The sequence below is a fragment of the Nothobranchius furzeri genome, chromosome 2 (genome assembly GCF_043380555.1).
Source record: "Nothobranchius furzeri strain GRZ-AD chromosome 2, NfurGRZ-RIMD1, whole genome shotgun sequence".
Taxonomy (NCBI): domain Eukaryota; kingdom Metazoa; phylum Chordata; class Actinopteri; order Cyprinodontiformes; family Nothobranchiidae; genus Nothobranchius; species Nothobranchius furzeri.
The window spans coordinates 8088213-8111611 of NC_091742.1; the positions used below are offsets into that span (position 1 = coordinate 8088213).

Consider the following 23399-nt stretch of genomic DNA (forward strand, 5'->3'; position numbering starts at 1 on the left):
CTTTATAATGAATTCATGAGCATTTTCTTCTCATTTAAAACACAGATTTATTATTGGTGAGAACGGACCACTTCCCTCTTGAATTAGAAATCAAACTCCCACTAGGTGCTACAAACAAGTCTTCCCAGAGGGATTTAGTACTGCACCAATTATAATGCCATAAGCCCTGACAGCATTTATTTCAAAAAATCCATGCAACACGTTTCACGTAAACTGCCTCCAAGTCATTGCATTGTGTTGAGCAAATGATGCCGAAATGCAAGAGATGGAACAGACAAAAGCATGTAGACAGTTTCCCTCAATGATACTTAAGAGGTGCCACATTAAGGCCTGCACTCAGCTGCAAATTGGGTTTATTTCTTAAAGAAAATGTCTCGATACTGATAGGAAATGGAAAGGCTCATAATGGATGTATGGTTATGTGCTGCATTTGAACTCTTTACCTCTCTTCAATAGACATTAGAGCTGCTGTGTACAGCCATGATTATTAAACCATGTAAACAAACAGATATTTCAACAAAGACAATTAAATCTAGAAATCAGGAAGAAAACAATGTCCGGAAACTAGAACGATGAGGGTGAAAACTAGCCAGCTGAGTGTTGATGTTATGCCCAAAGCACAGAGCTGTCCCCCTCCAGAGCTGGTGGAGACTCAAAAGCATTTTTCTTTCTTTTTTTTCTGCCTCAGTTCATACGTGTGCCAAAAAAAATATTTTTTTTCTACATCACATCATTTAAAAGGCGCCTCAACGATGAAGCGAGAAGCTGTGAAGTTAAAATTCAATATTTATGTTAAGGTTCTTCTCAAAACCAAGTTGCCCCTGGCGCTTTCACCTTGTTCCGTAACCACCAATGAGGTGTGTGATGAATACGTTGGTATCCTGGGTGTTGTGCTCACCACTCCAACACGGATTCCAGCACTTGAGTGATTCAGCTCGACAGCGCCAAGCGACTCAAGCTCGCCTGGCTTATGTACCCGGGCAAATTTGTTTCCAAATTTGTTCCCAGCATCTGCTTAATCTCTGCAGCAAGCCAACCTGGATGAAATGGACTGCCACACACTGGGGAGTAATGATGATAATAACATTAATAGGTGTGTTTACCCCTCGGGGATACAAACAGAGGATGGGCTTATGAGTATGGATGTGATTCAGCACCTCCACTGGTGAGAAATTAGAGCTTTAAAAAAAGAAAAAAAAAGTGGCTAACCAGATTCTTTTTGGAATTACCTCAGTACCCCAGCTGTTGGGAGTTACAAATACACGTTTTAGATATGTTAAGCCTACTTTCATTCATTGATTGGTTAAAACATGTTCTGCCAAAGCAGAGAGATTGTAACGTCACGGTGGATTTGCCAGAAAGAACAAGAACAATACAAGTTTAAAGATCATCCCTGTCCAGAGTCTTTTAGACGTGTCACACTCTAAGTCTGATCATAGACTGTTTTTCTTGTCTGAACTTGAGCACTCACGTACTTGTGAAATGTCCTCGACGTTGACCTAGGTACTGCTCCAATCCCAAGTACGTATCACAGCAAGTATGCTCAAAGTTCCCGAATGCATTCTTGCTCCACCCATAGTTTCTAATGCACATCAACGAATCCTTGTGCAGACTTTCTCCATACCAAAGTACGCTCGTAAATGCTTGCATACTTGACAAGGACGTTGTTGGCAAGTACAGCAGAAAGTTTGTTCTACCGGGTGCGGGAGGATGAGGACAACATTTAGAACAAAGCTGTACTCTGTTATGTCATCCAACAAGGGCTGCAGTTAAAAATGACCTGGAATAAAAACGGAAAGTTTAGTTTGTACCCTAAATAACAAAATAACAATGAATACACTGTATTGTATTTGGTCCACTATTAAATTCTAATCTTGCCTGCTGCTAAATGAAAAAAAAAAGTATTTTTTCATCAAAACAGATCTATTTCAGGAAAACCTGTTTTCTTTTGACAGCAAGTTAGCTAAGTGACATTTTGAGGTATTGTGAAGAATCAGAAAAAAACACATCCAGTTTGACAGGTTACACACAATCAGCTATAATTACAGATAGCTTTACATTTATTGTTACTCAGACTTCATTATTTATTTGTTTTATATAAAAACACTATGGTTATGAGCTTTTTCCTCTGCCATTTCTCATTTGGGACAAAACGGTTGACAACATAATGCATTATGGGATACCTTACCAACCCAAGTCCGCTGAAGGATTAGTTCATGCGTCCTGAATACAATAGATGGAGCAAGAACACATCCAGGAACTTTGAGCAAACTTAATACGTACTTAGAAATAGAACAGTATTTGGGCCAACATTGATGACGTTTCACAAGAACTGAGTACACAAGTTAGGACAAGTACACATTTTAAGATGCGGGCAATGTTTTCTCTGAGGACTATTACAGTTTTTTTCAATTGCTAAAACTCAAAAAGCAAAAATGAGGCACAATTTTCACAACCTCTACTTCTGTTCCCAATTGCTCGACTCAGTTTATCACTACTTAAGATTTCCTTATCATATTAGAACTCTGATTTTCCTCCTTTACACTCTGATGTCAATTTCACATCACCTTGCTGTCAAAACACAGCACACAATTTTCAGGTTTACACACACTTCTCACATAAATTCTCAAAGCTTCAATCAACAACACACACATATTCAAATCTCTAAACTCTCGGGTCTGGCGAACAGTTTGCAATCAGGGACTGCAGCATAAAAGTAAGTTTCCACAAGGCTACCCCGGTGTATGAGTGGTTTCAGGACCACCCACGGTTTTCCGTTTTATACCTTCCACCTTATTCCCCCTTCCTCAATCCCACTGAGGAGTCTTTCTCAGCCTGGAGGTGGAAGGTGTACGAAAGGAATCCACAGAGCAAGGTCCCACTGCTTCAAGCCATGGAGGAGGCTTGTAGAGATGTGGCCTTTGAGGCCTGTCGGGGCTTCATGAGGCACTCGAGGCGGTACTTCCAGCGCTGTTTGGACCAGGAGGATGTTGATGAGGCCCTCTGGGCCAGACAGAGACCGGAGGCATGATGCCCCATGATTATGCTTGAATGGGAGAGGGGGTGGGGGGTTTTACTGTAAAAATAAAATGTTTTGTCTCAAAATTTGTGTGATGTCTAATGTTTGTCTCAGAGAAAACTGAGCACTGTCATACATTCAGTGTGTAATTCATCGTGTTCCATTTCGACAATTGTGTTTTCAGTTTTGCTCTTCAGTGTTCTTTCCATGCTTGGTAGTGTTCACCCAAAGGCTACTTGTGTTTAAGCAATGAATGGTATGTGTGTGTCATGTGAAAATGTGGCTGTGTTTACCAAATGAAAACACGTGTTCCGTTTTGGAAACATGTTGCGATATGTGGTGGCAGGGTTTTGTTGCAAAGGGAAGCCACGGATTAAGAATTTGTGTGTTATGTTTGGGGTTTGTGTGTGCAGTTTTGAAAGAAACGTACAGTTTTGAAAAACGTGTTTTAGCAATCGAAAAAACTGTAATACACAGGTAAATAATAAAGTTGATCAACTCACAAAAGAAAACTTTTTTTTATATAATTGGTGTAAAATCATTGTGATACTTTAAAGTTCTGCTGCAGATTTGATAAGAAGCAACTAAGGTGTGACACACTTGTTCAATCAGTATATTTGCAGTGGTTTCTAGTAGAAATAAATATCTTGTAAGTTCTACTCTGGGGGAAAAAAAACACCAGTGCACCATTTTCAGGAACTAGAAAATTGCCACATCAGAGGAGAGTGTCAGACGACCAGATTTGGAGGCTTGTTTCCTGATTTTTGGACATCTCGCCTCTGAATGGCGACACAACAGCAACACGACTCTACCACTGACTCGATTAGATTTGCAACATGGATCTTTTATCTCAACAAATAATTCAAACCTAGAGGAGCTACTGCTGTGTGGTGAAGTGGCAAATGCTAATGGTTAGCTTTTACTAGACAAGATGTTCTCTGCCGTTTCCTGGACACTAAACCAAAAAGAGTCTTCCCCGTCACAAGTCAAGATGGTTGATTCCAAGAGACGGTGTGACATAGATCTGACAAGCTTTTCCTGGAGTTTCACTGTCTATTTTCTATCAGAAGCTAATGCAGGAGGTAGGTGTAGGAGACTATTTTCATGTTCAGCCTGCATGAAAAACTCAGTGTGACTGGTCATTTTAGAAAAATAATCAAAAAGTTTCCAGTGTAAAACTGACTTGAATAATTGACTAAATGAAGAGTTTTTTGTTCATTTTAGGATCTGGTTAAAATGCCTCTTTTAGACCAGCTGCTCTGCCTTCCTAACATCTATGCTAATTGATGCATGTTATTTAAGAAGGTCTTAATTAAATCAGCAAGGTGATCATAAACATGCTTTATTTTTATGAGAAGAAAATGAATTATGTGGACATGTTATTTACAAAAATCTATGTGTTTATGTTTTTTTAATTGTATCTGTTCTGGTTTGGCTTTAATTTGTTTAAAACATTTTATGAATGAAGGAAATATTAATAAAAAATCATTTGGGTTTTGGTTAATTTTTCTTGAGTTTAAGGAAAACTTACTTTAAAACAAAATAAAATTTTTTATCTTATCACTCCTGCTCTCCGAGTCTTTTCTGGTCCAGAAAAGAGCGACCCTGCAGGCTGAGTGCAGAAGGAGCTCCCTCTGTGTTCTTCAGCCATATGGGCAGCCTGAGGCAACAGTTATGTAACCAAGGTGACTGGGAGACCTGAACAGGCATTTACAAAACTACTTAGATACCCTCTTTATGCTCAGATGTATTTTATGACGTTTTAAAGCAGGACAGAGTTCAAACTGAAGTTTTATTTAGTTATTTTTCAACTTCAGTTTAAATATTCTCCACTGATTTCCATCAAGTCACTGAATCCAGTGAAAATAACTGATAATTTCCGACTTATTATGCCTCATTTGATATTTCTGAGGCAGGAAAATAACAAACAGAAGAGAAATCAGCGAAACAACAAGGAATGAGGAGTGGTGCATAATGCACTTAGAACTTCATAAATCGTGTTAACAAGATCCATCACTTGATTTAATTGTCTCCTGGTCATTAAGCCAGGTGCCAGTGCTCATCTCTGCAGCCTGACACATGATATCAGTACAATGTGGTGATAGGATGAGTTGGACAGTTCATCCAGGATGCGAAAATATCTCCAGGATAAAAGATCCACACATGTCCTTGACTGTCTCTGAGTTCATTTGTTTTGACGGGATCTGAACTGCAGGTTTCCAAGGTGGAGAAAAAGCACCAGAGGTGGGTGGAGTCACAGTCGTCAAAAGCCGTTTAACATTTTCAGAATAAAGCTACTAAAATTTGTCTTTTGCACAGAGCTTTGAACAACCCTTAAATGTCATGGTAATTGGACACAAATGACATTAAACAAGAAGATTTCTTCTTCTTCTTCTTCTTCTTCTTCTTCTTCTTCTTCTTCTTCTTCTTCTTCTTCTTCTTCTTCTTCTTCTTCTTCTTCTTAGGCAGGCTGGATGTCCAAAACGTGCATTGCTGCCGCATTAACCAACACACAGAGCCAGCTTAACCCACTGCACACAAACCACCCCCACCCTGTGCACCCACAGGTCCACCGTCAACAAAACCCTGTACCAGCACACACCCCAGTGAACACAGACTAACTCCACAAGGAGGCTCACCCCACGCTCACACTCCCACCCCTACCACCAGCACCCTCCACCAAGGGTGTCCCATGACCCACAGCAGACCTAAAACCCCCAACCCCCGCAAACACTCTGCCCCCAAACGTCCTTGGGGTACACATGAGGAAAACCCAACAAGGTCCCCGCAACTGCTGTCATCTCGCGAGCCACATCGGACTTGTTGGACGCTCCATTCTTCACCCTCCACAAGGCCTCAACCAAAACCGCCAAAAACGTCCTCGTATCCCTCACAACCACCACACTTGCCCCCTCATCCCCACCACCAGTTGATAGAGGCACAGTAAAAGGCCTGGATGTACCACCAGTCCATACCCCCACATGACGCATCGCCTCAGCATAAGACACCTTCTGCTCAGCCTGAAACTGCCCCACCTCCACCGCTGCCCTACATGCCACACAACCCCTATAAGCCGCTTGATGGTTCCCATCACAGTTACAACAGCAGAGCGGTAGATCACAACTCCTGCCCCCGTGATCACCCCTGCACCTCCGACACCGCACCCCCACCACACAGGCATCGGCCACATGACCATAGCCCAGACATCTTACTGTAAACAGCATAAAGGAGGTTCTTCATACGCCCTGACCCTGTAACTAAGGAAACCCGACTGGACACGAGCATGGAGTTCCACGCCATCTAAAGTAATCAGCAGTGGAGTGGACACACGTGCATTAATCCCCAGACGCCGAACAGCTGCCACTGTCGCCCTCACAGGGAATCAAACATTTCCGACTCAGAAACCTTGTTCGAAATGCCGTACACCACACCCTTAAACCAAACAACCAGACCTCGACTCAGAAACCACCATGTCTACCCTAAGAAACTTCTCAAGTCGTAGTGTCTTGAGGCACTGGGCCTTTGTCTGGCACACCACCACCAATAGCCCACTGAACACCATGGTAACACACCCCCTAACACGTAACTCAGCTCCCTGGACAGCGCTAATGGGTTAGAGGTAGTAAAACGTGCACCACCTCCCACCCTGATACGGACCACAAAGCCGTCCTTCTCCAGCCTCTGTTTAATCAGCTGCGCATTCCAGTCACAATTTGACGCGTCGCTGCCGCTCCCACGATCCCTCTTTGCAGCCCCTGCCTACTGCACTGCCACTCCAGCCCTACTTGCCCCCTTCCTCCCCATCCTCCGCCACAAGCGAGGCTGAACCAAAGCGAAGACCGGACCACCGTCTTACTGGGCCTTCCTGGTTCTTGTTTCTAATCATCATACCTGCAGGATGCTCGTCGTTTATCCGAGTATTTAGATCAGTGATCCGCAAATGGAGGCCCGCGGGCCACGTCCAGCCTGCGAGCCCTCTCTTTGTGGCCCCCAAACCTCGCGCGCACCCCCCACCCCTACCCCTGACGGCCGACCGGGAGGTGTAGGACAGATAGAGCTGAGGAAAATCATCAAATAATCAATGCATGAGATGCGGGCATAAATGATTTTGCATCATAGAAGAGTACCATAATCAATGATAGTGGAATGTAGTTTTGTTATTTTAACGGCGGCAGCAGCGTAACATCCAGATCTGTCAGAGCGGTGTTCTCCACATTTACCGGGTAGGAAACTTTGGTCTGCCTTTATGTGGTTCTGCAGGGCTGAGCGCTGGAGTTATAACCTGAGACCAAACCCGAACCAAATCAGCCCGATCGGTTCTGTTGGATTTGGGCCGTGAATTATGTTAATTGAGCGGGTTGTCGCGGGGGGGGGGGGGGGGGGGGGGGGGGTATTGTCTGCTCACACAAGAGAGAGGATCAGAGGACGCTCCTCCAAACACCCATTATTTTCATAATTTCATTATTGCTTCTCCTGGAAGCGCTCAGTCAAACCGAGTGCTGTGATGTCGGGAGATCCAGTCTTGGGGAGGGAAAGGGGGTCAGTGAGGGCGGCTGCAGCGTGATCATCTGTCTCTTTTATTTAGGGATTTTGGGTCTTTTTTGTGAGTGGCCCTCGGACCATTATAATTGAGGACCCCTGATTTAGATCCTGGCTTTTTGTTTGATCCTCTTTGTTCTTCAGGTTTATTTTCTTCGGTTGTTTTTGTGTTTTATTTTTCTAGTGCAGTGGTATGATCTGTTGGAAGGACACAACAGATCTGTTTCATAAAGAAGAAAGAAACACAATTTAACATCTCTGTCAGTAGCTGGCTCTCCTCTGCTTTATATGGAGCCAGGTGTTTATAAATGATGCATCATTATCAGTTTGCTTTAGGCCTACAGAATAAAACCCTACAACAAAAAAGCTCAGGAAAGCTGAAAGAACAAGATTTCTACAATTATTTTATGTCTGGGTGGGAGGAATAAATTGGAAAGTTTCAAGAAAAATATCCAAAGATTTTATCAACTAAATCTGAACAAACAGCTTTTAGAGTTCCAGGTTTCGTTCACACCTTCAGATATGAGTAAAAAGGTTCTTTCTAATGGTTATAATCTGAAATTATTTCTCGTGTTAAGAGTAGGAGAGTTCTGGATGCAACCACGCATTTAAATTCGGCCCCAGTACAACTCACAAGGCATTCATTCCTACTAGAAATCATTGCAAATGTATTGATTTAATTAGTGTTCAACGCCTTTAACTGGCCAATGATGGTGCACAGTTTTCATCTCTTTAACCAACTGAATCCAGCTCTGAACAATAAAAAACTACTTAAAATGTTTTCTTAAAAATCTGGGTATGTGTTAAAAAATAGACATCATTGCCTTACATTATTAAAACCTTGTATTTTTATGATGTATTATGATGTACTTGTATTTTTTTTGTACTAAGTAATTCAAAGTCCTAAAATATATGCTTGTTGTTTTCAGTGTTATTCATGTTTTAGAACATTTTGCCATTTGAACATCAGTTACCTCAGAAATGTTAATGTTTCCATAGTTTTCTCACGCCAAGGGAAACGCAGTTTAACAACCAAGGGACGAGCTGACTTTGTTTAAGCTGTAGAGTCCAACAGCTTATTTGGGTGTTGACATTTTCAGTGTGCGGCTGCGGTGGAACCGAACCAAACACGTTTACTCTGATAGCTGAAGCTGAGATATTTGAGTTAATCACAACCAGCGGTTCCTCCTCTAAGAGATTAAACCAGACTGTGAGAATGAGGGAATTATTCAGTTTAAAACCACATTTTAGATTAGAAAAAATAAATAAACAGCAAATGTTTTAACACTTGTGGCATTTTTATCATTCAGACCAAACTCCATGAGTCATGCTTTTGAATAAAAACATATTTTCCACCTTTTTCCCTGCATAAAAGTTTGATGAATAAACATTAAAAGAAGATATGAAGCTTATTAATTATCTGATAGTTTTATTTATTTTTTACTCAAACACTCTTCTTTTTGCTGCTATGTGTTTCTCTGGGTTCTCCATTAACCCAAAGAGTTATTTACAGATCCTTTTCCATTTTGCTGTGTAATCTGATTGCCGTGCTTTTATGTGCCGAACAATGGAAACCCCACCCCCAGCTACATGTCTTCACCTGCACGTAGGTTTAGGACAGCATCTGCTCCTCAGCCGGTCGGTTGGATCGGGCGAGAGCGACAGGTGTAGGCAGAGAACAGAACGCAGATCCACAAACGGATGAGTCATATAACAAAAGACAGTGGAAAAATCATTAATCATAAAGATGCTTAACTATGAAAGGGACCAGACGGACCAACTAACCCCAACCAACAGCTGTGTTTACTCTGATAAACATTAAAAGTTTAATGGTGTGTGCATTTTTAACAATCCCGCCTTGGCTGTTATTTAAACATCTTTATGTCACCGCTAATGATGATAGTCTGAATTTAATTACTGGAAAGACAATTCATTTCTAAACAATTTTTATTCCGCTGAGATTCACATCTTTACCCCAGCTGCAAAATTTCCTGCATCAGTTGAATATTGCAGCTTGTGCCTCTATTGTTGCATGGGCTGATGTTGCTGTTGCATAGGATGCCACTACCGTGAGTCACTTTGTTTTTAAATAAATGCATGTTTATTTAGATTTTATTTGTTTTTTGATTCTGTTATATTGCAGACATTTGCTAAAGTCAATTTAATTCATTTTTTCCTCATTAATGCACACAGAGCTCCCCATATATGTAGAAAAACACATAATTTTGAAAATGTATGCAGATTTATTAAAAAAGAAAAACTGAATCATCACATCATCTGAAGTATTCAGACCCTTTGCTCAGCATTTAGTAGAAGCACCCTTTTGAGGTAATACAGCCATGTGCCTTCTTAGTAAATATGCAACAAGCTTCTTACACCTGGGGCCCAGTCCCAATACTCGCAGTTCCACACTTGCGTCCTTCAATTGCACAATCCCGACCAGGGGTGCGAGTGCGTAGGATGTCCCACTTCTATGGGGAAGTTGATCACGCCCTTTTTGTACCCTTGATTTGCGCTTCACCCCAGTTTGCATCAATGCAGATTGGGGTGAAGGGTATTACCCACAATCCATTGCTGCAGGAGAAAAAGCTCAAGTGCCTTTTTTGAAAATATATATTTTCTAATGAAAGTAGTTAATTTTAGGATGATTATTTGATGCTCTGAAACTTTTAGACAAAGCATGAATGTAAATATATTTCAAACATTTCTTTGAAAGTTGTTAATAAAGGTTTTTTAAAAAAGCATCACAGTGAACAGCATCCCGGCATGCGTTGAGGTCGATAATGCAATTCTCCTTGTCTCAGACAACTTGTGTACCATGCACTCGAAGCCTTACTGCACACTTTCTCCAAGTGCATTTTGCTGAAGATCGCAGAGCAAGTATTGGGATTGGACCTGGACTTGGGGATCCTCTGCCATTCCTCCTTGCAGATCCACTCCACTTCTGTCAGGTTGGATGGCGAACATTGGTGGGCAGGCCTTTTTAGGTCTCTCCAGAGATTCTCAATTGGGTTTAAGTCAGGGCTCTGGCTAGGCCACTCAAGAACAGTCACAAAGTTGCCGTGAAGCCACTCCTTTGTTATTTTAGCTGTGTGCTTAGGGTCATTGTCAAGTTGGAAGGAAAACCTTCGGCCCTGAGCACTCTGGAGAGAGTTCTTATCCAGGATATCCCTGTACTTGTCCACATTCATCGTTCCCTTGATTGCAACTAGTCGTCTTGTCCCTGCAGCTGAAAAACATCCCCAAAATATGATGCTGCCACTGCCATGCTTCACTGTGGGGACTGTATTGGATAAGTGATGAACAATGCCTGTTTTTCTCCACACATGCCGCTTAAAATTAAGGCCAAAAAGTTCTACCTTGGTCTCATAAGACCAGAGAATCTTATTGCTCACCATCTCGAGGTCCTTCAGGTGTCTTTTAGCATGAGGGCTTTCATGTGTCTTGCACTGAAGAGAGGCTTCCATTCTGCCATAAAGGCCTGACTGATGGAGGGCTAAAGTGATGGTTGACTTCCTACAACTTTGTCCCATCTCCTGACTGCATCTCTGGAGCTCAGTCACAGTGACCTTTGGGTTCTCCTTTACCGCTCTCACCAAGGCTCTTCTCCCCTGGTAGCTCAGTTTGGCCGGACGGCCTGCTCTAGGAAGGGTTCTGGTTGTCTCAAATGTCTTCCATTTAAGGAAGGAACCTTAAGTGCAGCAGAGATTGTTTTGTATTCTTGGCCGGATCTGTGCCTCGCCACAATCCTGTCTCTGAGCTCTTCAGGCAGTTCCTTTGACCTCACAATTCTCATTTGCTCTGACATGCATTGTGAGCTGTAAGGTCTTATATGGACAGGTGTATCATGGCTTTTCTGATCAGGTCCAATCAGAACAATTAAGCACAGCTGGACTCCAATGAAGGTGTAGGGCCTTCTCAAGGATGATCAGAAGAAATGGAAAGCATCTGAGTTAAATATGAGTGTCACAGCAAAGGGTCTGCATACTTAGGACCATGTAATATTTCAGTTTGTCTTTTTTTAACAACTCTGCAGACATTTTATGTGTTTTTCTGTCAATGTGGGGTGCTGTGTGTATAGTTATGAGGACAAAAATGAATTTAATTGATTTTAGTAAATGGCTGCAATATAACAAAGAGTGGAAAAATTGACGAGCGTATGAATACTTTCCGTACCCACCGTACAACTCATTTTATCGGTACGCTGGTTCAGTGACAAAGCTTTTCGGATCCTGATTCCTATTCCAGACCTACTCCAACATCTAAATTGTGGTTTTGGCCTTTCATTTAATGTTAATCCCCTTGAAATTGCAAATTTTAGGCACTTTATTGTTGATATGGAAACTCACCAGATTCACTAACAGACGCTCTGATGCTGATTTGATCATTTGGCCCACTCTTTGCATGTTTAACACAGTACATTGTTTTAATTTGCTGGCATCACTGGAAATGTATACTGCCGGATAATCAGCATATCTGCTAATTAACTTCTATGAAATTCCTGTATCGTGTTGCACTGCATGTTATCTGAAGTTTTGTTTCTTCCTGCTCACACAGAAACACTTAGAGCCTCTGATAAAGATCACATCTGTTATTTGAGTCGACCTCTTGAAAACCCGAAAGAAACTTTCAAATGAAAGATTGTCACATTTAAATTTAAAAGTATCAAATGTTTATTCCTTGGTGGATTTCTTGTCTCGTTTTATCAATTTTTAGGTCTATTTGTTCTTTAATGTATCTGTGTATGCAAACCCTATTTATGCCCAAGCTTTGAAACACATTTATATCAACTGTGTATTAGAAACATAAAACGCATGATCTATTTAATTAGTTTAGGCTGCCAGGGAATCTTACACTCTGCTTGGAATGCCATGCTTACTGACCTCATGGAAAACTGTGTGCTGCCAAGGTTTCCTCTCATATCCCCTAAAAAGGAACCCTGAGTTGTACATTTGGAAGTAGTTCCTCCTTTTTTTTTCTCCAAGCAAAAGTGAAACGTGGACTGATAACTCCAGGCAGCAGGCAGGACACAGCTCTCAGATGTAACGCCTGGTTGCTTTGGTCCGAAGGCTTGTGTCAGAGCAGTGTTTGGGGCTCAGCTGTGCTCTGTATGAGAGCACACGCTCCCAGGCCCCATTTGGAGCCCACACAGGGGTAACCGAGTTAAAGTGAACCCAGGCAGACGCTTGGCCAAATGTGCTGTCTCCTCTGGCGTTTCCATCAGATTGCTTGTGATAAATATGCCCCTCTGTGTTCTTGCTGGACAGATTTGTTGTTAACCACTGAAGCATAAAATGAACTTTTGATTGGAGAGGTTGCTCTTTTCATTTGTGCCCCTGATAAGATGCGACTAATTGTGCAGAAGTCATTATAAGACTGGATGTAACATAAGTGCTTCTTTCTGTTTTTATGGTCTAAGTTAGAATTGCATCGTGTGCCAAGACAGACTTTATAAAAATGTATGTATCTTAAAAAATGTGCTTTTTACTTTAAGAAATAAACAAAAGTAAAAAAAAAAAACTGCTTCTAGACCTGCAGAAAGAGAGATAATAAAAAAAAGGGCACACACAAAAATACAACATAGGAGATTCTGAACTTTTGCCTCAGACAGGCTCATGAATGCGTCGCAGCGTTGCCACATTGGACACAGGAACAAGCGCTATTCAGCCCAAGTTTCATAATCAGGGAACATTTTCTGAGTGAAAAGTCTCAACGGGAGACAGGGTTTGGAAAGCACTCGCTTCGGTGAGAGGAATCTTCCCGCATGTGCTTGGGTTCTGCTGCTGCCTGTGACCGACGCGCTCCAAGTCCATATCCACATCTTCAGCTAGCTGTCCACCCTACGTGCACACTGATAGTGAGCTGCTCTGAGCACAGTGTCCAGTATAATGCTCAGATGTTCTGATGGGAATCTTTTCGTGATTTATATAGCTACCTCTGCGATGTGCGAAACGATTAAAATGTCAGTGCATCTGCATGCGTCGGTGTGACTCTTTCAAAACGACCAACAGCTTTGAGGTTTCTCCACCAAAATGAACGGTCAATTATGAGAATTATCCGGTCAATGCGAACCCTGCCATTTAACTGTTTTGCCTTCTTGTGAAGACTGTTGCAAAGAGAAACAATTAAACGTGATTAACACCAGAGCCATGCGCACTGCACCATTATCTCCGTTGCTGTAAATGAGGAGAAAAAATAAAATTGATCGGATCATTTGCTTACCTTTTCAACATTGTTTAATGTAAAGTTTTGTTCTGTACAAAATTTAATTACAACAATCCAATGAGACAGAGCCTGGATTTGTATTCTGAACAGTTTAAACATGTTTTAAAAGGAGATGTGTGTCGTGTCAACAAGCGGCACCTGCTCAGGCCTGGTAGGCCCACCCACAATGGTGCTGTGGCTCCCAGCATTTTCTTTACTGTGGGAAACAGGTAAAAATGGAATTATCCTCCTATATTGATCATATTCAGCTACCGGACAATCTCTCCTCTCCTGATGACCTGGCTGCTCTCTGCAATGACCAGTTAGCTCACATTTTAAACTCCCTTGCTCCAGTTAAAACCCGTTCTGTTACTTTCTGTCAGTCTGCTCCCTGGTTTTCCCCTCAACTCCGGACGCTGAAAACCAAATCCAGGCAGCTTGAACACCTCTACAGAAAAACTGGTCTCACCATTCACAAAGAACTATATAAAAAATCATATGACTCAGTATAAGGACTTAATTATACTAACCAAACAACAGTATTACTCCTGTCTAATCAACTCCAATCGAGGCAACACTAAGTCATTGTACTCCATTATCAATAAAATTCACCGGCCATCCGATACTCTCCCCTACATGTGCTCTACTGCTACTTGTAATGCCCTTCTTCTGTTCTTCAATGAAAAAATAATAAACATTCACCGTGCAATTAACCAAAGCATCCCCTCTACCTCCCCATATGATCCTCCCGAACCAACAGCTATTTTCCATTTTCCAACTTTCCAGTGATTCTGAGACATCAGATATTATCCACAAGTCAAAACCTTCTACCTGCCTTCTCGACCCCCTTCCCACGGCCTTGGTTAAATCCTGCCTCCCCTCCCTGCTCCCTTTGTCTCCAAAGTCTTAGAAAAAAATAGTCGCTGCCCAGCTCCACACCCATCTGACACTAAACTCCTTCTATGAACCTTTCCAGTCCGGTTTCCTCCCACTTCACAGCACAGAAACAGCCCTCCTCAAAATAACTAACGATCTCCTCATTGCTGCTGATTCCGGTCTACTATCCATCCTGGTCCTCCTTGATCTGAGTGCGGCCTTTGACACAATATCTCATTCCATTCTCCTCCATAGGTTATCCTCCATCGGCATTGCTAACATCCCACTTCAGTGGTTTCAGTCCTACCTATCAGGTCACACTCAGTTCAATACTATCAAATCCTCCTGCTCACAGCCCTCTTCTGTCTCTTCTGGTGTGCCCCAGGGCTCTGTCCTGGGGCCCCTCCTTTTCATTATATAAATCCTTCCCCTTGGCAATATTTTCCGCAAATATTCATTTTCACTGCTTTGCGGATGACACCCAGCTCTATTTGTCCAGTAAGCCAAATTCTGCACTTCCTCCCTCCTCCCTTCAAGAAATAAAATCCTGGTTCAGTTCAAACTTCCTGAAATTAAATACAGACAAAACAGAACTTCTTTTGGTTGGTACCAAGAATACCCTCTCAAAATTTGACAGTTTCTCTCTCACTGTTGATAATACTTCAGTTTCCCCCTCTCCCCAGGTCAAGAGTCTGGGTGTCATCCTCGACAGCACACACTATCCTTCCAATTTCATATCAATAGCATCACACGGTCAGCTTATTTCCATCTTTGTAACATTAATCGTCTTCACCCCTCCCTTGATGTCCACTCTACTTCTATTCTTGTCCATAGTCTGGTTACATCACGCATCGATTATTGCAACTCTCTTCTCTCAGGCCTCCCTCAGAAAACCCTCCGTAAGCTCCAATTGGTTCAGAATGCAGCAGCACGTATCGTCACTAAAACTCCCATCTCTCATCACATCACCCCCATCCTCAAACAACTCCATTGGCTACCAGTGCATACCAGGATTAACTACAAGATTCTCCTTCTCACCTTCAAGGCCATCCATAACCTTGCCCCTCACTACCTCACAGATCTCGTTCACATCGTCACCTTGTCCCGTTCCCTCAGGTCCTCCTCCTCCATTCATCTCTCTGTGCCCTCCTTCTGTCTCAGCACCATGGGGAGTAGAGCCTTCAGCTGCACCGCTCCCAAACTCTGGAACTCCCTTCCCCCTCTCATCAAGAACATTAACTCATTCACAGAATTCAAAAAACACCTCAAAACTCACCTCTTCATAACCACATATCAACTTTGAATTTTAGAGTGCCTTGTTCATGTTTATGTATGTTTACTTATTGAATGATTTGTGTTTTTATTCTGTACAGTGTCCTTGAGTGACCAGAAGGGCGCTTTTAAATAAAATATATTATTATTATTATTATTATTATTATTAATGGCTCTTTGATGGGAAAAGGTTGTGTTGAGCTATGCCATAATTTAATCCAGTCAAGGGACCGGGAGAACGGCTGTGCGACATGAATAAAAATAATTGCCATTTTTTACGGCACTCTTTTAGATGATTGAGCATGCTCCAGGGGGACCTCCAAGTATATGGGTATATGGGTATTGACTCCACTTCATCTTCAGCAGGTCTTGGAGGGGCAGGTATGTGTCCCCTCACACTCACTATACTCCTGTAGAAAAACCTTACATGCAGTCGAGTCATGAAAATTGAAAAAATGCTGGAAGTGCTAAAGGGGTGTAAAAGATTTTTATCTGGTGCACTCACTGGTGGTCTTCAGCCAAGGGGCCCACATATGTTGGGCAAAAAGAGATATGAGGCACTCAGGAGATGTAACACATTTTGAGCCCTGATGAAGGCCCTGTGGGCTGAAATGCGTTGGCACTTATGTTTTTAACTATTTTAGCCATGCACTAATAAAGGCTTTTTAATTTTGCGTCTCCTGAGTTCCTCATATCTCTTTTTGCCCAAAATCTAGGGTAAGCAAATACCAAGGTGATGTTATGTCCCCACCATGGTTCTGCCTAAACCCCTTCAGCCAGATCATCTACAAGAGTAGCTGGCTACGAATACCAGTTGCGGAATGGAGCCATTATCAAATACCTCCTCTATGTAGATGACATCAAGCTATGGGCCAAGAATGAAAGATATTGGATCATTCATCCAACCCACCAGGAAATACAGCAAAAACACTGGAAAGTTATTCACACTAGATAAAAATGGTCAAGTGAGATCCATAGAGGCAAAGTGAATGCAGCAGAAGGGGTTGCAAGTAGATTGGGCTCCCGCTGGCCAATGGCAGTTACGACGCTTGAAGGGAGTACCTTCGGAGAGTTTGTCAGGTTTTGAAGAGCCAGCTGAAGGGTAAGAACAAAGGATGGAATAATGGAAGAAAAAAAACTCCCAGTGACAAACTGCCAAGTTTAGCTAAACGAACCATCATAGGTAAAGCACTGCATGGCATGTACCATAGATAGACCAAGGAAGTCTAGAAGCCAGGATCTACCACATCCAACTGGCCCCAAGATGTATAGTGCAAAGATGCTACTGAGATAGCCCAGCATATAATTGGGTGTAAGATGCAGGCAGGTAAATGGGCCATTCCCATCTGTACCGGGTCGGCCCGGGCCGGGTAGCCCCAGTCGGCCCCAGCCTGGCCCGGTTGATTCCACACATCCTTGCCTTAAGCCCATGTGGGCTGATTCTACTCACCAATCAGAGGCTTGCTCTAATGGAAGGTGTGAATTTGCTGTCAGCAGTGGGTGTGTTGGCCCTGGTCGGCCTGAAGCAGACACTCTCCAGAAGAGGGCTGAGAATGAGCCTTGGCCAGGAAAAATACCAGGCCACGCAGATATGTAAACAACCTACGCTACCCGGCCCGGGCCGACCCGGTACAGATGGGAATGGCCCAAAAGTGAACATGGAGCACCATAACCAAGTGGCTGGAATAGTGTACAGGAACGTCTGTGTTGGGTCAAGGTGGGAGGCTCCACCCCTACAACAATGGCTGAACAACAGCCTTCCCCATTTTGAGCCAAGATGTGAGTCCAAGCGACCGCTTGATGTAGAGCAGTTAGACTTTTCAAACCCTAGAGTTTCAACACCTTTTGTATCAGAAGCTAATGCAGGAGATTGGTGTAGGAGACTATCAGCCTGCATGAAATACTAGAGTAACACATTATAGTCAGACATAATCATTAAAAAATGTTTTCTCAGCACTCCACTCCTTTAAAGTTCGTTCTCTGGTTCTTGAGAAATGTTAAGCATGCAAGCAAAAACATCATCCACCACCATGTCACCTTTTAGTAGGAGACACTAATAACATTTCAATTTCTAAATACTGAGTTTCAGTACTCCTCTGACTTCCATCCCCTAGGATGGACTAGGGGTTGCATGACTTAAATTTTTTTAAAGTCAACAGTCAAGTAATGAAAATCGAGTCGACTTCGTCTAGTCGTTGATGACGTCATACACCTGAAGCGGCACGGCGGGGGGGGGTCGGTAGGTTCGCTGGAGTTTTTGACAATTAAAATCGCGCCCACATTTTCTAAGTTAACACATCTCTTTTAACAACGGTAGTTTCTGCATCCTACTTCAGCCCTCTCCCCCCTCCCCCTGCGCAGCAGCCGCAAACTCACTGATGTGCCTGCAGCCTTTCCTGCTGCTCTAAACATTAAAATAATTATTTAATTTTCTGTTCCTCACTTCTGATTACCTTCAATGGTGTCTGTTTGTTGCAACCACCAGGTACAAAAACTAACTTGTTTTTATTTGACTATTTTTCTGTCCTGCCTGTTTATTGTCTTCCTGCATCTCCTCTCAATCCTAAAGAAAAACTGCTACCTGGGTTCATTTATATTCACCTTATGAGTTACCTTTGAACTGCAGTTCTAAAAGATCTACCGACCACAAAAACAGCGGAGTGCCGCTGCTCGCCGGCCAACTACAACGGGACCGTTTTTGCTGCGGAGTTCGTGCCGGAGCGGAGCGGAGTGGAGATAGTGGAATTTTGGGGGGTGCGTCACCGGAGGACAAAACAGGGGATGTGCCTCGCTCCGCAGCAGCGAAACGCATCAGGCACAAATAACAGACAGAAAACATTAAAGGAAATGAGCCGACATGAACAATTGCATGTTTAATTTGTTTTTGAGGTGGTGACACCTGATTTGGCGGTGCTCAGGCTGCAGATGTCTGGAGCGCGTCAACGATCAGAGCTTTGCATGCGCAAACTGGTTAAGATTAGGATGGGGGTGAGGGGAAGGTAAAATTGCAAGAGGGAAAAGGTCACAGTTTGGTTAAATGTCCGTTTTACCGCCGGTGTCAGTACCGACGCTCTGGCACAGCGCGTCGCCTTCGCCTCCCGACGCGCAGGGGCTCATCACCTGCTGTCTTTTCCGAGGACTGCATCTTGTCAGTCATTATCACGTGACAAGCGACTAGTCGATGACAAGCATAAAAAGTCACTACAGAGCCGTGAAGTCGACTAGTCGACTAGTTCATACAACCTCTAGGATGGACTGGGTCGGGGTTAAAGAAAGATGATATTTTGGATTGGAATAACCACTTTCTTAAGACTGGAGAATAATAAGATTTTAAATATTAGAATCAAATCTTGACAGATTCCATCCATCATCCAGTTTTTGCCATGATTCCTGGACTTTTGAGCTCATGATTGTTAGAAAAACATTAGTTCAACCACTAAATGCAACCATCAGCATTCTTTGAGTGATCAAGGACTGTTTTTAGTTATTTTAATAAAGGCCTCTGTTCACTATTGCAGAAGAGCTTTATAGTGGAGCAAATGTGTGTATTTTTCTGGCTGCAAAAATGTTTATTTGTTGTGTTATTCACGGTCATGCACACAGATTTAATTCTCTTCCTTTTCCAATAAAACACTGTCCCAGAATTCTCTGCTTTCACACTTGGACATTACACAGCAGCTGTCGACGAGACCTTGTGGGTCAAAAGCCATGCATGCCGGTGCTGGGAGAAATGGGAGTACCAGAGCTGTGTTTAAGTGGCTGTGTAAACGATCACAGGGTTGTTCAGAGTTTGGGGGGTGTCTGTGAATGAGAAATGATGGCGTTCTACAGGTCCAAGTAAAAGACGTAGTTCGTGGGAAACTCTTGCTCACAGCAATTTATTAAAATGCATCTTCCTGATCCAAAAGCCTGCTGCTTGCAAGAGTTACAATTAGTTGGGCAGTATTGTCAGATGAAAGTGAGCTGTAAAGATCTGGAGCTGCTGCTCAAAGACAAATCAGAGGACGTGATCAGTGTTTACTCACGTGCCTAACCAGAACACACACACACACCCCTCATCTGTGCAGGCAATGCGTAAACCCAGATAAGAGTGACGTTGCAGAGGGATTCCTACTCAGGCCACCTGTGCGTTGAAGAACTAGGCTGGCCATATAAGGCTGAATACTGTAGCTTTGTGTGACGTGTCTATGCACACTTCAGGTTTTGTTTACAGTCGCCAACGGTTATTAGGGTTGTGAGAGATAAACCGATGCGACCGGATATTCTGTTAACAAGTGAGAGATTTGGGTGCATCGGTAGCAGCCTCCTCAATCGATAGGGAAAAGACCTGAACTCATAGATGAATCGGTTCTAGAGTCATCGATCGGGTATCGCGAGATTTTGAGTCGTTTGGCTGCATCATACGTAGGCCAGGCGCCAGAATCGCTAAAACATCGCGAGAGCTTAAGCTACCCCGCAAACCCAAAGAAGCAGCTACCCCGCTAAACACGATAGCTGCCAGTGACTAGCTGTTAGCTCAAATGACAACACGAAAAATGGAGGAGGCGGAGACCAACAACATTAGCCTGGGCGAAAGACGTGATAATACACCGAGACAGATTTTCAACGCACCGGGAAAACAAAAATCCAAGGTTTGGACAGTGTTTGGGTTTTATAAGATGGCGGGGAAGCTCGACAGAAGCCATGCTATTTGTAAACTTTGTAGAGCCTCGTTGACCTACTCCGGGAGCACTACAAATCTGGACCAGCATGCAAAGAGAAAACACGGTGAAGAGTACGGTGAGTTTACCGAGCAGAAGCGTGCAGGAACCAGTGGCAAACAGGCAAGGACGGAGAACGCCATTCCTACTTTTTTCCAGCGACTTGGTCAAAACTCAGCACGCGCTAGGGAAATCACGGCATCAATAACACGTTTTATTGCCAAAGGATTATGTCCTTACAATATTGTCGAGTGGGAAGGATTTCAAGATTTGATTCATACATTAGAGCCCAGATATAAGATACCGTCCCGAAATCATATCACCAACACGTGTATGCCAGCGCTGTATGCCCAGGTTAAGAGCCAAGTTGAAGAAAAACTGGCAAAAGCAGAAAGAGTGGCAATAACTACTGATGCTTGGACGTCATGTGCGACGGAGTCATATGTGACCATCACAGCCCAACACATCGCTCCGGATTGGGAGTTACATGTTTACGTCTTACAGACCCGGGCATTCAAAGGATCCCACACTGGGAAGAATGTAGGTGCTCTGCTGAAACAGGCATGTGTTGACTGGAAGATTCTAGATAAAGAGCCAGCCCTGGTGACTGACAACGCCACAAACATGGTTTTAGCTGGCGTGGAAGCAGAAATGACTCCTCACCTCATGTGCTTTGCACACACTATAAATCTGGCCACACAGAAAGCCTTCAAAATGGACACAGTAGCAAGGTTGCTGGGAAAGGTGAGAAGAGTGGTTGGCTTTTTTCACCGCAGTGTCAGGGCAGCAGAAATTCTACAAGACAAACAGAAACAACTTGCTTTGCCTACCCACAAACTCATCCAAGACGTGTCCACCCGGTGGAATAGTACCCAGATTATGCTTGAACGGGTACTCGAACAACAGCCTGCCATCTCTGCTGCACTCATGTCCAGGGATCTCAGAAGAGGAGAAGAGCTTAACACTCTGAAGGACAAAGACTTCTGTGATGTTGAAGACATTGTGAAGCTGATGGTGCCAGTCAAACTTGTGACGATCAGCATGTGTGAAGACAAGCGGCCCACACTCTCAGTGATTTCCCCTGTCAGAGAAAAGCTTAAAAAGACATTTGAAGCAGCAGATGAAGACTCGGTAGTAATCAGAGAGATGAAACAAGCATTCAGAGAGGACTTGGAGAAGCGCTACACTGGCCTGGAGGATCTGTTCCACACTGCAGCAGCTCTGGATCCCCGCTTCAAGTCTCTGCCCTTCCTGACGGACCATGATGCTGAGCGGACGTTCGCAAACATAACAGCAAAAGCTACATCCCTGCATAACAAGGTACACCTGGAAACACCTCATCATTTAATTAATTTTGTTAAAATACATAATACTGTATTGTGTATTTTGTGGTTTGTAAATGAGCTTTGTTCTAAACATACACATTACAGTGCATTGTATTAATCTATAATTTGGTATTATTAGATTTATCCTGACTACTGTTAATGTTTGTTTGATTTTGTACACAAGCTGTCTTTTATATTTCATTTTTCTAGGCTTTGGCAACAGGGGATCCAGTCCATGGAGGCCCACTGCAGACCACTCCATGCCAGACTGAACCTGCCCTTGGAGAGCTGGGCATCAGGATTGATGCCCCTCAGACCCAACATGAGCCAGAAGGTTTGTATATTTTATACCGTGATCAATAATGGGTTGACGCTAGTATAAACTCATGCTACAGATCTAAAATATTACCATATTACAAAAACACATAAAATATGAGAATTAGCATGCAAAGACCGGGTTTAATCATATGTTTACAAGAGTAATTCATTCTGAACATCAGATGAATAAAGATATGATTGGGTTATGTCAGCTACAAAGTAAAGCACCACTGAGGCATGGCAAACAAAGTCAGTAACATATGGTAATTGTTTTTTTTTTTTGTTTTGTTTGTTTTTTTTTAGATGATCTCCCTCCTTTCAAAAAGAAGAAAATATCTGCCTTGGACCAGCTGTTGGGAAAAGACTTTGAAGTGAGGATGGCGGCTACATCTGTGAGAGACAAGGCCAGTGAAGAAGTCAAAAGGTACAGAGAGCGTGCTTCATTGCCTCTGGAAGAAAATCCTCTACAGTGGTGGAAAGAGCAGCAGGACTTGCCACTGCTGTCATCTCTTGCTAAAAGATACCTCTGCATCCCAGCCACTAGTGTGGCCTCTGAACGGGTGTTCAGTACTGCTGGAGATATTGTTTCCACAAAACGCAGCCTACTCAAACATGAGCATGTGGATCAGCTCATTTTCCTGAAGAAAAATCTGCCCTCCAAAAAAAAAAAAAACAACAGTGATCAGGAGTAAAATGACAGAGAACATTCACAGGCGTTCTGTAAGTGAAGTGAGCTATTTTTCAGTTTCTGATTGGATAGAAATACCTTTATCTGGTCAAAAAGCAGCAGTTTGATTTTAGTTATATTTATTTACTCTAATTTTGTGCATGAAGCACTTGCCACTATTGAGCATTGTTGAGTTAAGAATGATGTTGCTGCTTTGTCGTTCCACTGTGGTTCCCCAGGCTTGAGGCTACATTTTGAGATGAGGCTAATCAGCTAATCATCAGGTTACGGTTTATAGGTGTGTGACTTGTTTACATGAAAATGTTGCACTTTGTTACCTACCTCTAGTGTTCAAAACAAGCTCAGGCTGAAATCTTGCACTTTTTTATAACTAGTCTTGCTACTTTTACCTCTGGACTTCCCATCCAGCAATCCAACCACATATCTCCATGCCTAAAAATAAGAATAGTAACATGTGG

General features: G+C 42.9%; 2 protein-coding genes across 2 annotated transcripts in view; both read left to right on the top strand.

Moving 5' to 3' along the window:
- kcnk3a (potassium channel, subfamily K, member 3a) overlaps positions 1 to 23399 on the top strand; it is a 46988-nt gene that overhangs the window by 13136 nt on the left and 10453 nt on the right. The window lies entirely within an intron of this gene.
- LOC139066322 (E3 SUMO-protein ligase ZBED1-like) lies at positions 17610 to 23369 on the top strand. The gene is made up of 3 exons (XM_070548772.1): positions 17610 to 21930; positions 22146 to 22269; positions 22557 to 23369. The coding sequence occupies exons 1-3, from the start codon at positions 20431 to 20433 to the stop codon at positions 22943 to 22945; spliced, it is 2013 nt and encodes a 670-aa protein (XP_070404873.1). The 5' UTR covers positions 17610 to 20430; the 3' UTR covers positions 22946 to 23369.